Source organism: Silene latifolia, chromosome 3, assembly GCF_048544455.1.
Source record: "Silene latifolia isolate original U9 population chromosome 3, ASM4854445v1, whole genome shotgun sequence".
NCBI lineage: Eukaryota > Viridiplantae > Streptophyta > Magnoliopsida > Caryophyllales > Caryophyllaceae > Silene > Silene latifolia.
The window spans coordinates 38,518,614-38,540,938 of NC_133528.1; the positions used below are offsets into that span (position 1 = coordinate 38,518,614).

Below are 22,325 nucleotides of genomic sequence, written 5' to 3' on the forward strand. Positions count from 1 at the left end.
ATGTCACCAAGATACTTGGAACAATTCCTCTTCCAATGTCCAACACCATTACAATAATGGCATTTATCAAGAGGACCCTTCTTGGTTTTGGAAGTGCTAGCTTCAAAAGTCTTAGCCTTGGTGGACATGGGAGCTTGCCTCTTACCCTTTTTCCCATTCTTCTTTAACTTCCCCTTACTCTTAGTGCTTATATTAAGCACATCCTTAGGTGGGTTAACATTTAGCCCCATGTCTCTTTCGGCTTGAACAAGTAACTTGTGCAACTCTTCAAGAGACACGTCCTTATCTTGCATATTGAAATTCACCCGGAATTGTACATATGCTTTGACTTTGAATAAGGAGTGAAGAATCCTATCAACAATGAGCTCCTTGGGGATTTCAACCTTTTGAAGTTTTAATGTCTCGACTAGCTCCAACAATTTGAGCACGTGAGGGCTAACCTTTTGGCCCTCCTTAAAATCGAGATCAAAGAATGCCTAGGTCGCCTCATATTGGACGATTCTCGGTGTTTGTGAAAACATTGTCACAAGTTTGGAATAGATTTCATTAGCGGTGCCCATTTTAAAGGCTCTCCTTTTGAGATCCGCCTCCATAGAAAAAATCAACACATTTTTCATAGCGGCGGACTCTTTGTGGTAAGCCTCATATGCTTCCCTAGTGGCGGCACTCGACCTAGCATTAGGTTCGGGTGGAGAGGCCTCGGTGAGGTAACGAAGTTTGTCGTCACCTTGGGCGGCTAATTTGAGTTGGGCATCCCAATCGGAGAAATTTGACCCATTCTTTTCAAGTTTACAACGATCCATGAAAGATCGGAGCCATGAAATATTAGTGAGAGGTGCGGCGTTGGTGTTTGGTGCGGCCATTTGTTATGAGAAATAAAAGTGGTCTACAAAACAAAAATAGAAGGAATAAAACACTTGTCGTTTTAAAATAATAATAACACTCGTAAATTTTTAATTTAAACAAGTTTTATTTGCATTTATCTAGTGACATCTACCCAACTTGATAAATGATTCCAAGACCCAAATTCATATTAACTTAGGCATCGGTAAAGCCGAATACAACCCTCATCAATATAACTCGGTGGATTAACTCTTTAATCAATTCTACTCTTAGAACTCTTGGTCGATAAATTTACATTAATATTTATCTTTAGCCCGAAACACATCTGGCAACCGTCGAGAATACTTTCGTTGAGTTCAACCCAAATTTCGAAAAAATATGTCCATGATCCAAATTTACATCAACTTGGGCATCGGTAAAGCCGAATAACACCCTTATCTTTATAAATTCGGTGGGTAGACATTTATCACCCACTTCCCCTACGTAGCAAGGTTTGTTCCCCGGTAAGGCCGAGTGCACTCCCTCATGAAATAGGTTTTCATGGTTTATAATTTTTGGTAAGGCTAAGTCTCAATTGTTTATTTTAGTGATAGGTCATGTCAATTTATTATCTATCACGTTTTAAGTGAACTAAAGCGATGAACTACGATAATTTTAATTGACACGGTCGATTTACACGATTTAATGATAATGCATGTTTTAGTTATGGTGATTTAGCGATGCATGCAACATATAAATAAAATGCAAAGCATAAATAAAATCCTAGTATGACCTTCCTAAAATAGTAAATCTAATAAACTATTACAAATTCGGAAACCAACTCCTTTGGTCCCTTGAACTTCGGTCTTGGCACGCATTTCAAGGCAACACTTTCTTTGATGGATCGCCTTCTCGAGTGGCACCGTCTTCAAGGTACTCCGGAATAAATAAATTACAAAATGAATTACATAATTTCCTATTATACATTTGTAATTAAAATAAAATAAATCTATTAAATTACAAAACGGTGATACGAGATCACAATAATTACAACCGAATCGATATTCCCATACATTTCGGGTAATATCAATTAAAACTAAGGCCATACTAAGTAAAATTACATAATTCAAAAATTACATAAAATTAAAATATGACAATCATAAATAAAATGCAGCATTATAATATGTATGAACATGCCAAATTTTAAGCTAAATCGCCTTTAAGAGCCAATATCGTATATTAATCGCTTTTTACGGATTTGCGTGATTTAACTTATTAAAATCACAATAATTACATAAATTCATATTTATGTACAAGTTAATTACCCTAACCATCTTAGGACTCAAAATTAGTCTCCATTAACATTTGACAATAATTAAACTTGATTTCTTAACATTGTTCATAAATGGACCCAAAAATACAAAATTTATGCTATAAACTTCAAATTAAATTATAAAAATTTCAAATAAATTTGAAATTTGAAATTTAAACTCATGAACATTCTGGATAAATATCTTGACACTCATAATTTTCTAAACTTAGGTTAAAAATTTTGAAAATTTATCGAGAAAAACAATGTTGCGGTTTATCGATTATAACAATTATGACCATAAAAAATATGAGAAAAATTATTTTTATCAACTTTTCAATTTTATATCTGAAATATATGATAAAATGCAATATGTGACATTTTTCCTTTAGTCATGAAGTATGTTTTAGCATTATTACTAATTATAGTCACTATTTATGTGATTTTTCATCAAAAATTCATAAATCATGCATAAAGACTTCATTATAGCCAAATATTTTACACACATCTTGTAAAATTGCATGTGACAACATACTAAGTTTCCATGACCAGATTCAAAATATAACTCATATTAACCTATTTACCCATTTAAATACGATTTTAACTTGAAAAATCCATATTTCGAGCAATACAACTCATTTTGTCATGAAAATTTACAGGCTATTAGTAGATAATATATGTGAAAACAATCCAAAAACCACTGAAAAAATTGAAGTTTAGCTATTTTTCGTCCAAAAATAACATTTTTATCATAAAAATCACATTTTAATGCCAATATTATATAAAATGAACAATAAAATCCATAAATAAACCAAAATGTCCTAAAAATCACTTAGGACCAGAAACTTTTAACATGCAAGGTTATTTTTAGGTTTATCTTCATAAAACCAAATTAATTTATTTTGTATGTTAATCATATAACTCGGAAAAACTATAAACCGATTTGCATGGAAACAACCTAAGGCTCTTGATACCGCTTGTTAGGATTCACTAATTTCATTACTTAATATATTCATATATGTTCAAATTTATTTAGTCATAAAATAAATTCTAGATCTTATGCATGCAAACAAAAGAAAGACAAAAGAAGAAATCATCAATCTTACATTGAGGTTTCGGATATTAGGGCACCAACAAGATCTCCTTCTTGTTAGTTCTTGAGCTTTCCTAATAATGGATGAACAAAAGGTCCAAAATAGAACCTCTCCCAAAAGTGAATACCCAAGAAAATCCCCTAATAACTAATATTATTTTGTACTAGAAATAATATAAGTTTTACATAAAATTTGACACAAAATAAATTTTGTTCTCTCTTGTATATTTCGGCCAAGAGAGGAATGATTTAGAGAGGTTTTTATTTCTCTAAGTTTTCGCAAGGTTAGAGAGAATTTTATGATAATTTCTTACACTAGAAATTATAGTGAAGTAGTGAATAATTAAGAGAGAAACCATTGGCATTTTTCACCTCTAAAACCAGTTGGCAAAGGAGAGTAGAGCCAATGCATGACCTAGTTTTTCTACCCAAGAAAGAATAGGTATGCAAGGCTACTAGTTAGATTTAATCATTTTGTTTTCCACTTAAGATAAAAACACAATATAAATCTTATACTCCCTCCATTATTTCGGCACACTTAAAATAAAATGGGTAGTCCATTTTATTTTGTCATTTGTCAATTTTGTCACATGTTACATGTTACATGACATGTCACAATGTAATGTATTTTAACATATTAAAAATCAACATACTCATAAAATATGTCATTTATAAAATCGACTAGTAATTCGTAATTACTTGTACCAAAACGGTTTATCAAATTATAAATTACAACGTCTTGTATTTATAATAAATTATTCATTCAATTTCAATTTCAAATTATTTTGTAAACAATAATTTTATCTAAGTAATAAAACAATTCAATTACTTAGACCGTATCTAATTTAATCGAATTATAATAAGACACGTTAATCTCACTCACAAATCATCCGTCAATTTTAAGCAATTTAATTAACTCGTATCGGCATACGATTAATTAAATAATCAATTAAGGGTATTTCCCTATAGGTATGACCTAAGGGGATCAATTGATCACCACCGCCGCACGACGATAATGTCAAACTCTAGTCAGCCAATCATTACCGATATGTGTGGACCAGTTGACTGTAAAATATTACATCCCACATGTATTCTTAAAATGAGATTTAAACATGTGATCATCATAATCAACAGTTGTGATCGCATTATTGTCGGAGGACGCATATTCCAACAATTTGTCATGAAGATTGATTGGGATGTGGAAGTTTTAGGTTCGACTCTTTTTCTGGTAAATAATTCGATTAGTTTACGATTGCTTCTATTAGTTTAATACAACTAGTAATTCGTTATTCAAATTAATAATTCGTTTTTCGATTAAGTTGGTAGTAATTCGATTTTAGTTGTTAGTTTTGATTAGTTTAATTTCATTAGTAATCCGTTGTTTTGATTAGTAGGTTGTTTTTCGATTATAGTTGTTAGTTTCGCTTTGTCAATTTAGTTGTTTGCCGGTTAGTTAAATCGAAGTGTTTGGGGGGGGGGGTGTAAGAGGTATTTTGAGTAGTTCATTAAACTTGTCGACAACAATTAGTAATTTGTTGACAACGAATTGCAATTGAGCAGATTATAACTAGCAAAATTTATTGACATATTTGACTAACAAGTTCAATTAGCAAAATTTGTTGAATGTGTTTGATAATCAGAAGTTTAGATAAAGAGATTAAGTGTCTACAAAATGACGAATAAGGACATGTGTTGATTCTTGCAGTATGTATTTACTTATCTTAGTACATTTCTGACCAATCTATACCCCTCCTATTTCCCTCTCCAATGTACTACATCCAAAATAAAAGGAAAAAACACTAACTAATGTACAGTACACCACCCACCTCACCACACCATACACCCCCGGGTCCACCTTCGGACCACCGTCTGCCAGCCGACTACCACGCCAAGCCATTATCCCTCTTCTCTCATCAGACAAAACTTCCCCCACCCACCGGTCCCTGCACACAACCACCTCATTCACACAACTTCCCCTACTTGTACCCCGAATTCTCGCCAACAGCAACACGTCAATGTCTCCTTGTCATCGTCGGTGATAACTCCTTCTCCCCTTCTTGAACAATCTGCCTCATCCCTCTCCCTCGACTCGTTTTCACTAACCCATGAGCCGCCCTATGACGTTACTACTCTCCTCCACAATGGTCGTACAACAATTATTTTTGATAAACACATACCCTAATTTGAAAAGAATTCAAAAAAATAAATAAAAGATAACATTCATTATTTGTTCTAACGCAAATGATCATCCATAATTAAACAAATTTGTCTGTTAAAAAAAGTGATTGAGAAAATTAGGTTTAAAGTTTTTTGGGTTAGGGGTTGGTAATGGAAAGTAGTATGTAAAAGAAACTGTATTAAGTAAAAAAAAATGTATTGTGAAATACTACGTCATATTTGTTGAACTTTTTTCAAGGGTAAAAAAGGTAAAAGGGAAAAAAAATCCCTAGTTTACTCATTAAATAAGCTTGGGAATAATATATTGAGATAATACTCTCTCAGTCCCTCTCCCTCCCTTCAAATCTACTCTTCCCCTATTCCATTTCGCTCCATTCAAATCCCCTCTTCTATTTCCCTTTTAGGACATTTTTAGGACATACCTGTTCTCATTGTGTTTGTTTATATTTACAAAAGAAGTCATTGTCATGGCTCACTACCATGTACTTATATATTAATATTTAATTGCACTTTGGTTCATTACCAATTTACCATGTACTTCTACTAATATTTAAGTCAATCCATAAATTTTGTACAAAAGGAAAAGTGAAGAGTGAATTTAAAGGGAGGAAGTATATTATTGAAAACAATATACTATACCCCATGTCACTATTTCAATATATGGTTTACTAAACAACCATATAAACATATTTTCCATTAGATAAGTCAATTTTTCTAACATGTATTCTCATAAAAGAAGGGAACGCATTTGTGGGCTTTTGGATATACCTGGTAAACAGGTCAATTGAGTTGGGTGTAGCTCAACTTAGTTCAAATTAATGTCGTTTTCAGGTATGTTGTTAACTTGTTATCAATTTATTTAGGAATAATGGTCAAAATGGGATAATAAACATCTAATAAGGTCAAGCCAATTCGGGTTGTGGTGTCAAATTCGTGTCCTCTATTCGAATATGGATTAGGTATAAACCGGTCAATTTTGTCAAGTCTATTAGTAACCAGTGAGCAGAGACATTATATCTTTCATTGATAAATCAAGTTGGCTAAGTTTAGTTATATAAAAAAATAAATTTATTTAATATTCCCCCTAAACTTGTACTTTGCTTAAACATGGCGATTATGTTCAATTTATCCGTCACTTATATTTTCACTTCAAAGTCAAGCTCTTACAGCATTTTTACATAATTTGAAACCCCTCTTTATATGCTTTTAAAATGTAGCAAAAGGACTTGCTTTCAAAAAAAAATGTAGCAAAAGGACTTAAATAAAACGTAGATGATAAGACTACTTCTCATCCAAATAATAAGCACTAATAAAAACATTCAATAGTTGTGTATCCTATATTAATCATGATCGTTGATTAGACGTTTAAACCTCACTATATCTGCCAGAGAGATTTTATTATCCTCCAAGCCCCTTGTAGAAGATTTTATTACCTTTAAAGAAAAATCAAAAGTTTTGAAGAACAAAATCATTTAATCTTGATCATACATTCTGTCCAATATACATTCAATTCAAAGGGAAAAGAGGAATCTGTTGCTTTTTTTTTTTTTTTTTGGTATAGGGAATTTGTTGCTTTTAAAAGTAGTCATTTATACTACCTACTTTTATAATGTGACACTTGAAAAAAAAGTCTACATATTTTTCATTGAATTTCAATCTAATAGTTTCTTTTAGTAACCGGTTTACGACCATACACAATTCATTGGGTATTTGTTAGAACATATTGTGTTGATGATGCCAAGTCCCCTTTGTTATTTGATTGTTTGCTCTTAGTTGAATGATTAGTGACTGAAGCAATCAAATGGACTTTCAGTCGAAAAATGTAAGAGTAAGTGTAACATTCTCATTTAAGTCAAGTTATGCAAAACCATGCAACAATACGTTGTACTGTGGTTTCTGGTACTACCGTATGGAGGAGGTATTTTGACAAAATGTTTTAAGTGTTAAAACTTTGCAAATTTCAAACCTTAAACATTTGAATTTTCAAAAGCTTGAAAAACAATTTGAAATTTTGAAGTCACAAATCCACTTGACTAAGCTTCTAGATTTGTGCAAACACCTTTTACTAAAATGGTAAGGAAGACTTGTCAAACTTCTAAAGTAAGAAAAGCTTTTTACCATTTTGGTAAAATGTCACATGTTAAGTGTAGAAGCTTAAGTTTTCTGATTTCTTAAGCCCCAAGCCGATAGTCTAACACTTACCATCACTCAAGGCTACTATTTTTATATTGGGTTTAATTTTCCTAAGTTGTACTTACCTAAGATTAAGTCCACTATAAATAGAGTGTCTTAATCTCATTTATTTCCTAAGACTTCCAAAGCATTTATTGTAAAACTTTGCAAATCATTTGTGCATTTAAAGCTTTGTTCTTCAAGTGCTTGCAAAACGTTTTCAGATTTTTAAAGTCTTCAATTGTTTTCGAAAAAGCTGTAAAACCTCCAAGTATCAGTTCGCTGTACTGTGACATAATGAGTTTGTTCCATGATTCTTGTGTTAGATCTTAATTGTGATCTCCATGTTCATTTAGTGAACTCTTGAGATTCAAGATTCTGTAACACCTTGAGATAGAACCCATAGACTCTTGAAGCGGAGTAGCTTTAAGTTTGAATGCAACCGGAGTAGGTTGGCGAGTTATTTTCATTGTAAGGGGTTTAGTAAGTTTGAGTAAATTTCTAAAAAAGCAATAAAATAACGGTTGGACGTATAGGCCTCGGAGTAGAGGTTGAACCAATTTTTAAAATGTCGTTTGTTTGTTCATTTACTTTTACGTTCTTTCACTTTGCTATTTCTCGCATGTACCTAATCAAGTTCTGTGTCACAGTCACCTATATCTTTTGTGACATAATCATTGCATCTTCTTGTGAACTTACATTCAATTAAGTTTCTCAAGTTTTTGTACTTCAATATTCTTAACTTAAGTTAATCAATTTACTAAGTTAAAGATAAAATTTTTAAAAGGTACACCTAATTCACCCCCTCCCCCTCTTAGGTGTTTATCGTTCTTAACTCTTCAGTATTTCAACAACAAAAAAAAAACTTAAATTTAAAATAAAATACTTGAAGGCACTAAACCTTAAATATAAACTATTAGTGTGTCACATGAGGTCATCTATATGTAATACGGCCATACGGGTATACGCTATTAGAGGAACATTATAAAAATCAAGATAGAAGAAATTAATGACAATAAAATAACATGCACTACTTGAAAAAAGAAAATACCAGAAAAGGACAATTTTTTTTAAAACCAGAGTTCACCGTGACAACAGTGCATAATTCCCTCGTCGTGTGTGATCTCGCGAAGAGGTATTCGGCTAGTCAAAGAATTTGTTTCATTTCCATGGATACGAATAAATCTTCTGACCTCACTGTTAAATGATGAGGTGGACAACCATCAGACCAAACCATTTAATTAAAAAAAGAGAATTAATAAGTAGAATGATATAAGTAGCATATAATATAAATGGGATATTCTACCCTTATTCGTGTGCGTAACACAAGAAATGTAAACTAATGTTTAAGATTGATAAATGTGAACTAATTAGATGAATGATTGAGCTACTTTAAAGGTTATCAACCAATGATTTGATGCCATTATCATCACAAAATGCAGTTATCATCTAAAGATTCCATGGTTGATGTTGCCCATTATCAACTTTAGTGATTTATTGAAACGGAACAAACATCTGTTATTTTAATTGGATCACCATTTGATAACGAGAGCGACTCCTGAAAAGACACTCCTTAATTTGACGTCCAGTTGCCCTCTTTTGTGAATCATCACATGATTGTCAATTTATTCTTTTTTTTTGGACTTGCTATTTCCAACACAAAAATTTACTTAATCCTACATACATTTGGGACTTGTTCCAACATTACCCCTCTCACTTTTTTAAACCTAACTCTAACTAAACCCATCTCACTTCTCGAGTTCTCTCTACCCTCTTCTTGATAAACACATAAAAAACTATGCCAACAACCCAACCCACCCTTACCAACCAGCCTTCACCCATCATAGGACCGCCTGCATCGCCCCATCCTCACCCTTCCACCACCCTGCGCCTATGACCGTAGCTCCATCCCACATCCCCTCCATTGCCTATTGTCACGGTCCGGTACTTTAGCCGGATCGTGGCGCGCACTCTTGCCCGTCTCAAGGCAAGATGCAAGCGACAAGGCTCTTCGTACTAGTGAAGGATCGCTCACTAGCACGATACTAGGGTCTCGACAACACTCGACTGGATTGCAACGAGAGCGTCAAGCACTAGTGTTTGTCAAGCACTAGGCGTTCGTAATCGGTCTCGGGTGTGTGAGTCGGGATCCTAGTGTCGATCCCACAAACACGGCTTGTTAGAAAAGTGAAGGCTAAAAGTCGTTCATAACAAAGCAACAACAAGCAATACGAAGGCACAAGGTAGGAAGCATATTTTCATTCACTAGTACTCCCTAAAGAGGAAAATTTGATAGTTACATCCTGGTAGCAGGAAACATTGAAAATACAGAATAGTGATATACCTATTTATGGAAAGAAAAGCTATAAAGAAAAGCTATGCTAATTATGCTAAACTAGTAAAGTATTTACTACAAATGTACAAAGGAAATGAAATTACATAAGTATGAATAAATTTAAGGGTTCGAGTGTGCGGATCGTCACACCTATCCACTTTCGCCACATGTTGTTGCCCTACCAACCACCCTTCACCCACCACTGCAGCGCATTTCCACCCCCACCGGCGCCCAATCCTGGCGCGACATCTCTGCCCTACCGGCGCCCCACCACAGTGCCCCGCCCTTGTACAAACCAAGATTGAAATACAGTGTATATAAATTCAATCGATGGAGGAGTTCGTCAATTATATTTGATCGGCAAAGTTCGTAACTCCAATTCACAAAACATTTGATCGAAATTTATGTAAATCTAATCAATAAAATGAAGTAATTATCTGTTTAATTGACATCTACAATTCATAATTGAAAATTTGGGATAATTTTAATTAGGTTTTGGAAAAGGGGAAAAGAGAGTTTTTTTTTTTAGAGGAAGGGTAATTGTGGAAAAAGTTGACAAAATGTGTAGGATAAAGTAAAAGAGTGTGTAGAATTTAGCAATTACGTTTTTTTTTTTCTAGTGCCAACGAATGATGAATTTTTACGTTAATCGGTGAACAATTGCACATCACTTACTCAATGACATTACCAGTTATATTAGATAACATTTGCAATTTTAATGTATTATAACTAGACTTGGTAAATGGGTAAGTCAATCAATCAGGTGCTGATCAAGTAAATTCGGACAAGGTCATTTCAGACCGGCAAGAATTCGGGTCATACTTGGTTGAGTCGCATCATTACAGTTACAATTATTTTGAGGCATGTTATAATCAAGTTATTTAAGGATAATAATATGCAGCAACAATAAACATTTGGGTTAGATTTTATTCGTATTGATTAAGGTCAAATATACTTACAGGTCAAGTTCGGGTCCTCAGTTTGAGTATCAAGTCGGTCATTTGGGTCGTGTCAATTTGCCAAGTCTAATTGAAAAGCGTCCCATAACAGCTTAAAAAATCTAGGTGCCAAATTGCCAATACCACATAGCAATCTGTTCTTCTAATAAAGGTCATCCAGACAGCAATATTTTGACAGTTATTGATTTTGAGATTACGGTATCACAATTGATATCGATCACAACCGAGAACAATATTTAATACAATGGTTTAAAGCTTAAGAAAATCAAGAGAGTAAAGATTACACGGGGTTCAGTAAAGAACCCTCAGTTCCTCACTACATCGCTAGGCAACAAAAACTGATCCCAGTAGCAAAAATAATACACTGAAACATCCGCGCATTACACTAGCCATCTACTACAAGTTTCGCATTTCGAAATTTATCTACAGACACGAGATAAGATGACTCGAGAAAAAAAAGGTGTTAGAAACATTAACTTAGGTTTTGTATGTGTACTACTCGAAAACTTAAAAAGTATTATAAGTAATATGAGAGCTGGGCACTACAGAACACGGCATGGCGAAATGTACAAAAATGCCTCTAAACCCCTGCGAAAATGGCCAACTATCTAGCTATAATTATGTAGTTTCAAACCTTTCTTCTAGACTAGATGTCTTTCAAGTGCATAGAGGTGGAAAATCCTCGTCGTCTTTTAGCCGAAAAGACTGTACAGAGAGCCTACAAGAAAGCAGTTGAAAGACATGATGAATTCTTTGGCAGAAGAAATGTTAGTCGTTCAATTGTAAGCTGTTTTACTCAACAGTCTAAAAGTGTGTCCTAGTGTTAGACTCGACTGTTTTATAATGGTTTCACCTAAATGAAGTGTATAAGTGTCATAATACCCATGTTACGACTTGGCAAAACAGACCGATGTGAAGTGGCCTAACCCTACCTGAATTACACCCACCCAAAACAACCCAGAGTAGACCCAAGCCTGGCTTAACTGATCTGAAATGACTAGTCAACTAAACTTAACTTTATCCAAATTACAGACGGAAAGCCTTGATGCTAACCACCAAAAATGAGAGACATAGGCCCCGAAAGTGACCCGTACACAACCCCTCGGCAAAATAGCGGACATGAAACCAACCCGGTCAGACATCCGGACCTAATGCTGTAATAGTTTTACCCATGCCTAGTGTTGAGTGTGAGATGCAGGCACGTAAGATGATATGGCAAGTCGGAGTAAAATAGATTGTGAAAGACAAGACTATGGGAGTACTGAGTACCTGATATCATTAACGCCAACGACAGGTGGTGCATCATCGCTTCCAGAAGAAGGATCTGATTCTGGAGACTTGCACGTTTCTGTTTCTTGCATCACTGCTTCAGGTGGTATGTCCAGGGGACGGTCGTACTCAAAGACCTTATCAGGAGCTTGTATAAATCCATTGGTTTCTTTAAAGATCTTTCCCCTTGGGAAAGTGTCATGAAATCCATGAAATTTTGGTCTCCCAAAAGCGTGACGAAAAGGACCTTGCACCGGGATTCTTTCCAGAGGTGATGGACCTCGGCCATTGACACGAGGATATTTGAATTGCCCTTGGTACCTTTCCTTTGGCGAGGTCCTATCAATGTATGAGTGATAATTCTGCCAGATAATAAACAGAATAAATAGCTAAATGAAAAAAGAACATAGAAATGGCATTCTTTCGTTCAAACAGTAAGCAAGGTATAAAGAAGCATGAGAAAACAATGATATTGGAACTATAGCCTTGCACTTACACCTGAAAAACTAACCCAACAGAAAAACACAAATTGAATTGTTCTGACCCAAACCCGTCAAACTCCTGGAAAGAACAACTTGAAGTAGACCAGAAACCCCAAACAAATGACTCGTCAGCATGTGTGCGCAGTTGCAGCACACATTAAAATTTTAAACAGTGCCAAGAAAGAACAACTTGAAGTAGTCCAGAACCCCCAAATTGACCTGACCTAGAAGAGACTGACGCAAATGACTCGTCAGCATGTTTATTGCGCAGTTGCAGAACACATTTAAATTTTAAACAGTGCCAAGAAAGAACAACTTGAAGTAGTCCAGAACCCCCAAATTGACCTGACCAAGAACAGACTGACGCAAATGACTCGTCAGCATGTTTATTGCGCATTTGCAGCACACATTTAAATTTTAAACAGTGCCAAGAAAGAACAACTTGAAGTAGTCCAGAACCCCCAAATTAACCGACCTGGAACAACCTGGCCTGAATGACCTGTCAAGATGTTTGTTGCGCTGTTGCAAAGCACATTTCAATTTTAAACACAGTACCAAGATAATCAGAAAGTGTGCATACCATAACCGGAATAAATGTTCCTAATCCTCGTGCCTTGGGCGACTCATCTACTAATTGTGTTGCTGGAGGGTTACTGGAAAAGAACGCATGTCTTGGGATCATGCCATTGACATTCATTTGAGAGGCAACTTCCTGCCCCAACTGCAATGACTGATTTATTGTATTCCATGAGACATTAGGCTGGAAAATAGAAGGTTGATGTATGCCCATTGCCAATCCCTGATCATACCACCACCGACCATATTGTAAATTGTCCAGATGACAATCAACGTTACCCGCCAAATCAGGAGGAAGTTCTACAGTATCATGTATAGCTGTCCCTACTAAACTGCCATTCTCATACACAGAATGTAAATCTGGCTGAGTCAAACTAGAACTTTTATGTTGCTCCTCATCCAAATACCCATTTTCCATCTTACCGTTCTCCTTGTGGCGAGAAAAATAAATATGAGGTGCATGAAGTAAATCACAAGACGGCAACTTTTCATCGCCTCCTATTGAAGGGCAAGATTCATTATCTTTTTCCATTATTTTACTATCCCGAGTATCATAACTTGAAAGCTCATTTGCATCCCTAGATAGACAGTTTGATTTCTTCACATCATTTTTGTGTTCAACCATAGTTCCTTTGAAGTTTGTTCCAAGTTCCTTAGAGTCACTCATTATAGCATGCTCTGTATCGTCAGAAGTTACCCTATTTTCACGCGATTGGGTATTGAAATGGTCAGAATTTTCTTCATGAATCTGATTTTGATAAAGATCAGGAATAAAGCCATTGCACGTAGACAATTGCAGGTGTTCCTGAACATCAGGTCTCTGCCCAGTTCCATGTCTATCTAGTGTGTTTGTAAAGAACTTGCGGACTTCTTCAGCTATATTTTCCCGAGGCTGCAATAAGATTTGTCCAAGTTTCCGAGCCCCATATGAGAAAGCACTCCTTATGCGAAAGAAGTTGCCTGTACAGAAATGATTGGAAAATATTTTTAAGTATTACATTTATATGGGAGCCGTGTGGACGGAAGGGAGAGTGATAAGCAAACAGCTTGATTTAAGTTAAGCAATTCTCAAAATGGCTTTTCTCAATTCATGCAAAATATCCAAGGATCAAGAATTATCAAGCTCTTCAACAAAATGACATTCTTCAGTTAAGGCACCACTCCAAACCCTCATCAGCCTCGTGTGATGAATTAAAAGCTTCAGAATTTCACATCAAGTCACTCTGGAATGCCCTTGATATTACCCTTGTTTGGATGGAGGGATTTTAGAGGGGGTTTGGTTAGTAAAAATTTTGGGCATAAGAAATACATGTCCCGTATAATCATTACATTTTTTGTGCAGTCCCAGTTAATTTTTTACCTTTCCAATTTAAGTGACTTTTAGGCACGTGGAATTCGAATTTACTCATCCTTACCAACCCCCACCTCCCACACCAAGCCGAGCCACGCCTCAGCCCTCGATCCCGCAATACTAGCGGAACCCTCTATAGGAGCCCCCCCCCCCCCCCCCCCAAAACCACCACCACGAGTCACAACCACCACACATACACACAAATCATCTCCCAGCCTCCCCAGGAGAGCAAAATCAATATAGCAATTACAGACCTCAAAAAGAACCTAAATATGGTACATAAATAAGAAACCTGAATGAAAGAAAATATCTGCTACCTTTGCTGACGCTTCGACCAAGATTATTATTTTCCTTTAGAGGATCAACTATATTGAGATGCTTCATCATAAATGTCTTGTAATTCGCCTCTCCTCCTCTTGAAGGAACAGAGAATTTTCTCACACATTCCCTCATGAAATCATCGCTCAGCAATAATTGGCTGACATTGGTTTCTGGTTTCTCAGCTGAAAAATTCAAACGCCATAAGAATGTGCATAAAAAGGGGGGTGTAACACGTAAGCCAAGCTACAAAAGAGTTCTCACCCACAACTTCAGGCAATGAATCGACATGAATGGGGCCGCTTAAACTAACGCATAAGAGTTCCCAGTCAAATTTGCTGAAGTAATCCAGAAATTTATGTAGAACCTACAACATTCAAAATGATTCAGAATGCAGTACAAGGTAGTGCCCCCTAGTGATGTTAATCCAAAAATAACTTACTGCCAAAGGACCATTCAAGGATGAATGGAAGAGGTGGAATATATACAAAACCAGTGTTTCCAAAGCATATGTAGAGATTAGGCCATGATGTGCACCCAGTATACGGCTTTCATAGTAACACCAGGCCTTGATCAAAATGATACTGCGCTTAAAAAGGTGATCTTTGCCAATTAGACGATCAATCTGTGTGAAAAAAATTCAAGATGAGTGAAACTGAGAGTATCATATGAGACTCAACCATTACAAGGAAAAATAGTGGACAAAGAGATAATACAGCAAGGAAAAAAAGCTGAAAAGATAAAAGTATATAACCCAGTTTGTAATTCGGCATCCTCAATTTTACAACTACATCTCACTGGTAAATCAGTAATAGAGCAAAAAACAAAGTGGTGGTACTGGTAGAGAAAATGGAGTGGTGGAGAGCGTAATAGTTATCCCTGAAGTGCTTCCAAAAAAAAAAATATTTATTTCTGAACAGGGTAAAAAATATCCACCTCTCCCTTAAGGGTGTGTTTGGATTGAGAGTTTTGGAAGGAAAAGAAAGGGAGGGAGAATAAGGGATTTAAAATCCCTTGTTTGGATAACAAATGAGGGTGGAGGGAAATGGAGGGGGAGAGATTTAAAGGGATCCAATTTCTCTCCTCCAAGCCTAATCAAAATCTCTCCACAATAGGCAAGATTTGGAGGGAAATTGTATCCAAACAACCACACTCCATTCCCCCTCCCCTTCCCTTCTCTCCCTTTCTCTTCCCTCCTTCCCCCTCCTCTCCCTTTCCCTCCACTTTTGTTATCCAAACACACCCTAAGAGTAAAAGAACGCCATGTCACCATCTTACTAGCGGATCTTGATATTGAATGTTGGTCAAGACTTGATCTCTTAAAAAAAAAATTGTCTTGGGCAGATATCTTTAATAACACGTTCGTGATGCGGTTGCAGGGGCCGATGATGCAAATTGACAAGTTTAAAAGGAATATTGAAAGGAAAGGAATTACAGTACTTACCATGGAGCAACTCAAGAGGCACTTGATAAGTTTTGCAAATAAGCTTAAATTGAGAAGAAAAAACACATGCAAGTATACAACCTTTTAACTTATGGAGCACAGAATATGTTTTTAAACAGTAATAAAACATCCATAGTGTAATATCTTTGATGACCCTGAAGGTCTCACAATTTTATAATAACCAGATACACTCTTTTCTGCATAATATCATTTTAAACCATCTAAACTTTTTGCATATCTCAAGGATTGATTTGAAAGTATCGCACCTCCTCAAGAAAACAAAGCGTGCACAATCCTCCTATCTGATTGAAAGATATGTCTACAACGATATTTTGCACCAGGCATTTTACAAGCTTGACCTGCCAAAAAAAACCTTCAATGAGATCAATCTATAAATAAACCATGGGAAACGGACAACAACAACAAAAACAAGATTGCCCCAAAGCCTCAATGGGGTCCTACAAATTGTGGGATAAGAAAAGGGGGGGGGTTATGTACGCAGCCTTACCCTTGTGTTAGCAACACAAAGAGGTTATGAAAACCACATGAAACAGAAAGAAAAATATTTATGAAGTACAATATCACTTGAAGTTCTAGTTCTCAAAGATTGAAATACTTGAGGTTGCACCATTAGAGGAAAACCACAAATCAGATTATCAAAACCAAGATATGTAGATTTACCCACAAACACGGAGTTATAATCACAATAAAAGCATAGTCATGAAACATAAATCACAGGTCATCATTACCGTAGTGCCTATAAAGAGACTCCCTTTCAAGACGTTGAAAGGGTGGTTGGATGCACGCAACCTATCCCATGCGATAATTAAGAGGTGTTTCCTCGTGACTCTCAATTGAAAATAGGACAACCAACGACCATTTGACACTTCATGGAAAAAGCACAGGATTTTAACTTTTTAATAGCCATTTTGAGTAGGTAACATCGCACAGATAAAAGAAAGAACTTTGGGTATCTAATGACGGTGAACAGATTACTCGAGATGGTCAGTCTTGGTGAAGAAAAATATTGCGCAAAAATTCCCAATTATTCTGCATAATAGTGGTCTCAGTTTTAGTGAGCAATTTGCATTTGGCTGATAACATCCAACTGATCAATGATTGACAACATAAATCCAATCTAAAATTGATCACAAACAAGAGTGCAAAAGTTTCCACTTTCAACAAAAGTCAGAAATTCAGATTCACAACGGTGAAATCCAACATGAATCAATGAACCATGATACACAATATTCAGCAACAGAAAATATATGAAAGTAAGCTGTAATAGCAACAGACAGAAAATTCATACTTATACTAAGCTACAAGTACCCTATTCTCCCTTAAGCCTAACAGAATGGAGGCAAAACCTCAAATTGTTACATGATTCAATGTTCTGGGAAGTGAGCGAAGTACAAACAACTTCTCGCATGTGTAATTAAAAATTCATACATATATAAATAAAGGTCAGAAGATAAACCTCCGCACAAATATACTGCACGTCTTTTACAACAAATTTGGCAGCTGGGTTACGATCTTCTGCTGCTAGGACAGAGTATACCTCATTCGCAAAACTTTCCTCAAAGTTGAAACCACAAAATGCAGTAAGATCAATGTCTCCATCAGGAAGATATGTCTTCAACGGTACCGAGCCAAAAGGGAAAACCTGAGAAAAATGACACACATAAAGCATAATATTTGTAACTGAACAATGGCACCAAAAAACCATATAAAAAATCAACCCGAAATTAATAATTCCATGACCAACTAGGGAGAAAATCTTGTAAAGCCACTTGTGATAACAAAACCATAGATGATCATATAGTTTTAGCCAAATATATTCTGAACTTGTAACCGAACTGTACGTTATGGTATTTATTTTTAACAAGAGATATGCTCTTGAAGAAAATCAGGAGAACCTTTTCAAAATCAAGCATCAAATGACTTTATTTTTTGTACTCTTAACTTAAAACCAGGTGCAGAATGAAAAGCATGAAACTTTTATAGCTGTTTTTATATGACAGGTGTACTCAATCGATCAGATAATCAAAAGACTGTCAAAAGAACTTCGTAAAGAAATGGCGAAATACCAATCACGGGAAAATTCACCCTTCCTATTTAATCAGCTTGCTACACACAATCTACACTACATGAGCAGTCATTCGGTGCAAACTGCGCAATTACAACACTACTTTCATCAAGGGTAATTCAGAAACAATCTATTTGATTTAGCATAGGGTGTAAGTCTGCATAAATCTGATACCCTCACCCCACCATCAGTAAGAGGCTTTGAGATACTTGAGTAACACTGTTTTGTCATTGTTGCTACACACTTTATCTACTAGAGAAACATTCGGATTAGTATGCCATCAAGTCTCGGTAACTCAAACTTATCCAACAAAGTACAACGACAAATTACATAGCTATAATACTTGAATCCATACTGGTAGCGATAAGTCGATAACCATTGTTGTTGTCTATCAATCAATACATAACCATATCAGTTGCCAATAACCAAATCCAGTAATGCACAACTAATATACTGATTCTCTACATATACTAATAAAAATCTTCTACAAGCACCTTTTTAACACACAATTGAATAAACAAAAACAAATACACTAGCTCCAGTACCAAACTAAACTACAAATCAACCAAAACATATCAAATACAGAATGAAATAAACCAAAAAAAAAAAAACATTACAACCAATTAAAAATCTCACCTCACAACCAAGATATCCTTTTAAAAGCCAATGAACATATTCAATAACATCTTTCCTCCTTTCCTCAGAAACCACAGTTGGCTGCACCCTCCTGATTATCTCCCCCGTCGCCGCCTCGGCAACTTCCCACACTTCCTGGCCTATACAAGGCAGTTTTTCCTCTAAAACGACGCCGTTTGTTTCCCTAAGATCACCCATTTAGTACCTATCTCTTTTCCTCCCAAAAACTTCACACAAAAGCAAAAATTCCTCAAAAAAAACTTCACCCAAACACAAATACTAAGTTACAAAACTTCCCATCAAACTTTATTCCAACCAAAATTAATCAAATGGGTCTTCCCAAAATCCAAACTTTTGAAATGGGTTTTATTCAAAAAGTTGAAATTTCACCAGAATCGAATATGGGCACCAATTTGTTTCAACTTAAAACACCCAGAATAAAAAGATGGAATTTCGGAATCAATAAAATTGGGGAATTTCTTCCCTTTTTTCCTTTCTTTTTAATCAGTAGATGCTATATTCAAGCTCATCAACACCCAATAAAGATAGCGAATTAGAAAAATCAATTTCCAAAAATCCACCAATTTTTTTCTCAAATTGTAAACCCTTATTTTTTTAATTTTTTTTGCCCTTCTTCACTCTTCTCAATTTGATTTTTTTTTTTTAATTTTATTTCGTGGGTTTTGCTTAGGGTATGTAAATAAGTAATTTGTAACAGATGATGATGAGTAATAACTGTTTAATTAGGGCATCTGTTTTGTTTCGTTGTCTTACCAAATACCAACCCCATCCTTTTTCGATATAATTCTTGTTTCGTATGTATGGGTCCTTTTTGGGTTAATATTTTTCCAATTTTATATTGTTGATGTGTGATGCCTCCATCTGCTATGGTCATAATTCGTGGGATGTTGACGGATCTAATTAGGTTTACATTAAAAGTCCATACCCATGGTTTGATAATACGGAGTAATTAGATTGGATTTGACTTATTAGTTGGGAGTTCACAAGTGACAAAGGAAGAACCCCTCACTTCTAGATTAATTGATAAACGCTGTTATTTCGGGTAAAAATTACACAATGCTCAAGGTATATTATGCGAGACTGATGATAATGAGATTATGCTAAGATAAGACTCTTGATTGATTTTGTACGAACGTGAGATTGTTGTTTCTGCTCCGCCTCTTTAAGGAGTCCTTTACCTGCCTCGTCTGCCCCATTTCCCCGATCGTGAATCGGTCGGGGATGAGTTCTATAATTAGTAAGTTGGGATGAGTTAACGAGTACATTTCACCAAAAGGGACGAGTTTGACGAGTATTAGTGACTCTTAAGGCTATTTGAGTCGAGAAAGACGTAGGGCCCTGAAGTCTTTGTAAATCTTATGGTTTTGGAAATTTTCGAGGTTGTGTTGAGTGCTTGAGATAAAGGAATAACGTTATACTTGAGTAATATTTCCACCCTCGGGAGTCCGTAAGATGTGAAAGGGTAGAAGAACTTGGGATCTAGTCGATTTGTCGTGTATAGGTGAGTGTGTATCTTTTCTTGAAAACTTGTGATATAGTGATTCATTTCAATTGGCCTTTTTTTAAGAGTAATAGATCGACTTGTCATCGTGCTATGTTTGTAAATAGGACTCTTGTGAAATTGTAAGGGACTTGTTTTGGGAATTTAAAGGTTTTCTTTTAATTTAAGATCTTGTATTTGTTCACTCTTAGCTTTGTTATCCTCCCAGGTTTTCTTTTAATTTAAGATCTTGTTGCGTTGTTGCTTCCTCTTTGGGATTTCTTAACATTTCCTTTCCTCTAATGGAGTGGCTGTCTTGTTCGCTAGGTATGGAGAGTTAGTAAAATGTGTTTGAGGATTATTGAAACTTTTTATTTACCTATCTTATCTTATATTCTTATATATATATATATATATATATATATATATATATATATATATATATATATATATATATATATATATATATATATATAAAAATGGGTTGAAACGTTGTGGATGCGCCACGTGTCATATACAGCCTTAATGATAAGCATTAATTACATCTAATTATTTAATATGAGCATAATAAATGCTGTATAAATCTCAGCAAGATATTAACTATAGTTTAATAAATTTATTATAAAATTATATAAATAAATAACGGTAATTTGATTCTAAATTCAGTAAAAAATTATTTTGATAAAAATTCTAAAATGTAAATAATTACGTTCATTGCGAAAAATGCTTTCAATTGAGTATAATTTTGATTATATTTATTGAAATATTTTGATATGTAGAGATGATTAAAGTGAGTGTCTCATAGTATTTTACATTTATGTAAAAAAATATTTTGAGAAAGTGATAAAACTTAGACTATTAAATCTGGCAAGAAAAATATATTTGGGAGAGTCATTGTGTTTATTAAAAATAGAACTTAAAGAAAACTACTAACAGACAAGTTTTTATAGTGTGAGAATGAAAAAAATTATATTGCAAGAAATTGAATACATATGAGATTTTGATAACTTTTAATAGTGTGATAAGGAGTATGTATGTATGTACACAGTAACACATTGATCGCGAGTACATTTAAATAATCAAAACAAAAGTAATGATTATTAAGTAATATAGTATTATAAACGATATGAAAAAGTAGAAAATACGTTACATTTTTCTTTAATATCTTCAATTAAATATGTATGCGTCAACTATAAAATATTGATTATGACTAACTAAATATTACTTTTAGTTAAATATTTTATATGTTATCTTTTAAATACTTTGAAGTTAAACCTCAAAAAATAATATTTGAGAAATTTCAACCTATTTTATTTACATGTAATTTATTAAACATCATTGTAGAAAAATAATATAATTGATAGCTGTCTAAAAAAACAAAATGTGCAAATTTCTTATAGATATGTTTGACAAATAACACTTGCAACACAAAATCAAAAGAATTGAATAAATTGAGTTTGGATGATATATGTTTGATACATAAATATCACACGTTATACCAAAAAAAATATAAATTACATAAAATTGTATTCACATCATTTGAACAAATATTAACTGATTCGGGACATAATGTATCGTTAAATAATATAATTTTAGAACTCAATGTTAATCGTTGCGTTATTCGAATAAATTTTATTTTAATTAATATGATATTAGATAAGTAACAAATCTATTTATAAAATGATGATCATGCATAATTAATTATCACTTATTAGTTTTAATAATTAAAATTGTATGTATTTTATCTTAAAACATTGAAGTTAAACCTAAACAAATTAAATTTGAGAAAAATTA

General features: G+C 34.5%; 1 protein-coding gene across 1 annotated transcript; it reads right to left on the minus strand.

The window, feature by feature from the left end:
- Nucleotides 1-11,011: 11,011 nt before the first annotated feature.
- On the minus strand, nucleotides 11,012-19,859 carry LOC141647556 (uncharacterized). The gene is made up of 9 exons (XM_074455784.1): nucleotides 19,031-19,859; nucleotides 17,786-17,971; nucleotides 16,575-16,667; nucleotides 15,307-15,489; nucleotides 15,129-15,231; nucleotides 14,864-15,049; nucleotides 13,200-14,155; nucleotides 12,138-12,499; nucleotides 11,012-11,586 (listed from the first exon to the last, which is right to left on the minus strand). Exons 1-9 carry the CDS (start codon nucleotides 19,226-19,228, stop codon nucleotides 11,526-11,528), a joined length of 2,328 nt encoding a protein of 775 aa, XP_074311885.1. The 5' UTR covers nucleotides 19,229-19,859; the 3' UTR covers nucleotides 11,012-11,525.
- Between the last annotated feature and the right edge of the window lie 2,466 nt (nucleotides 19,860-22,325).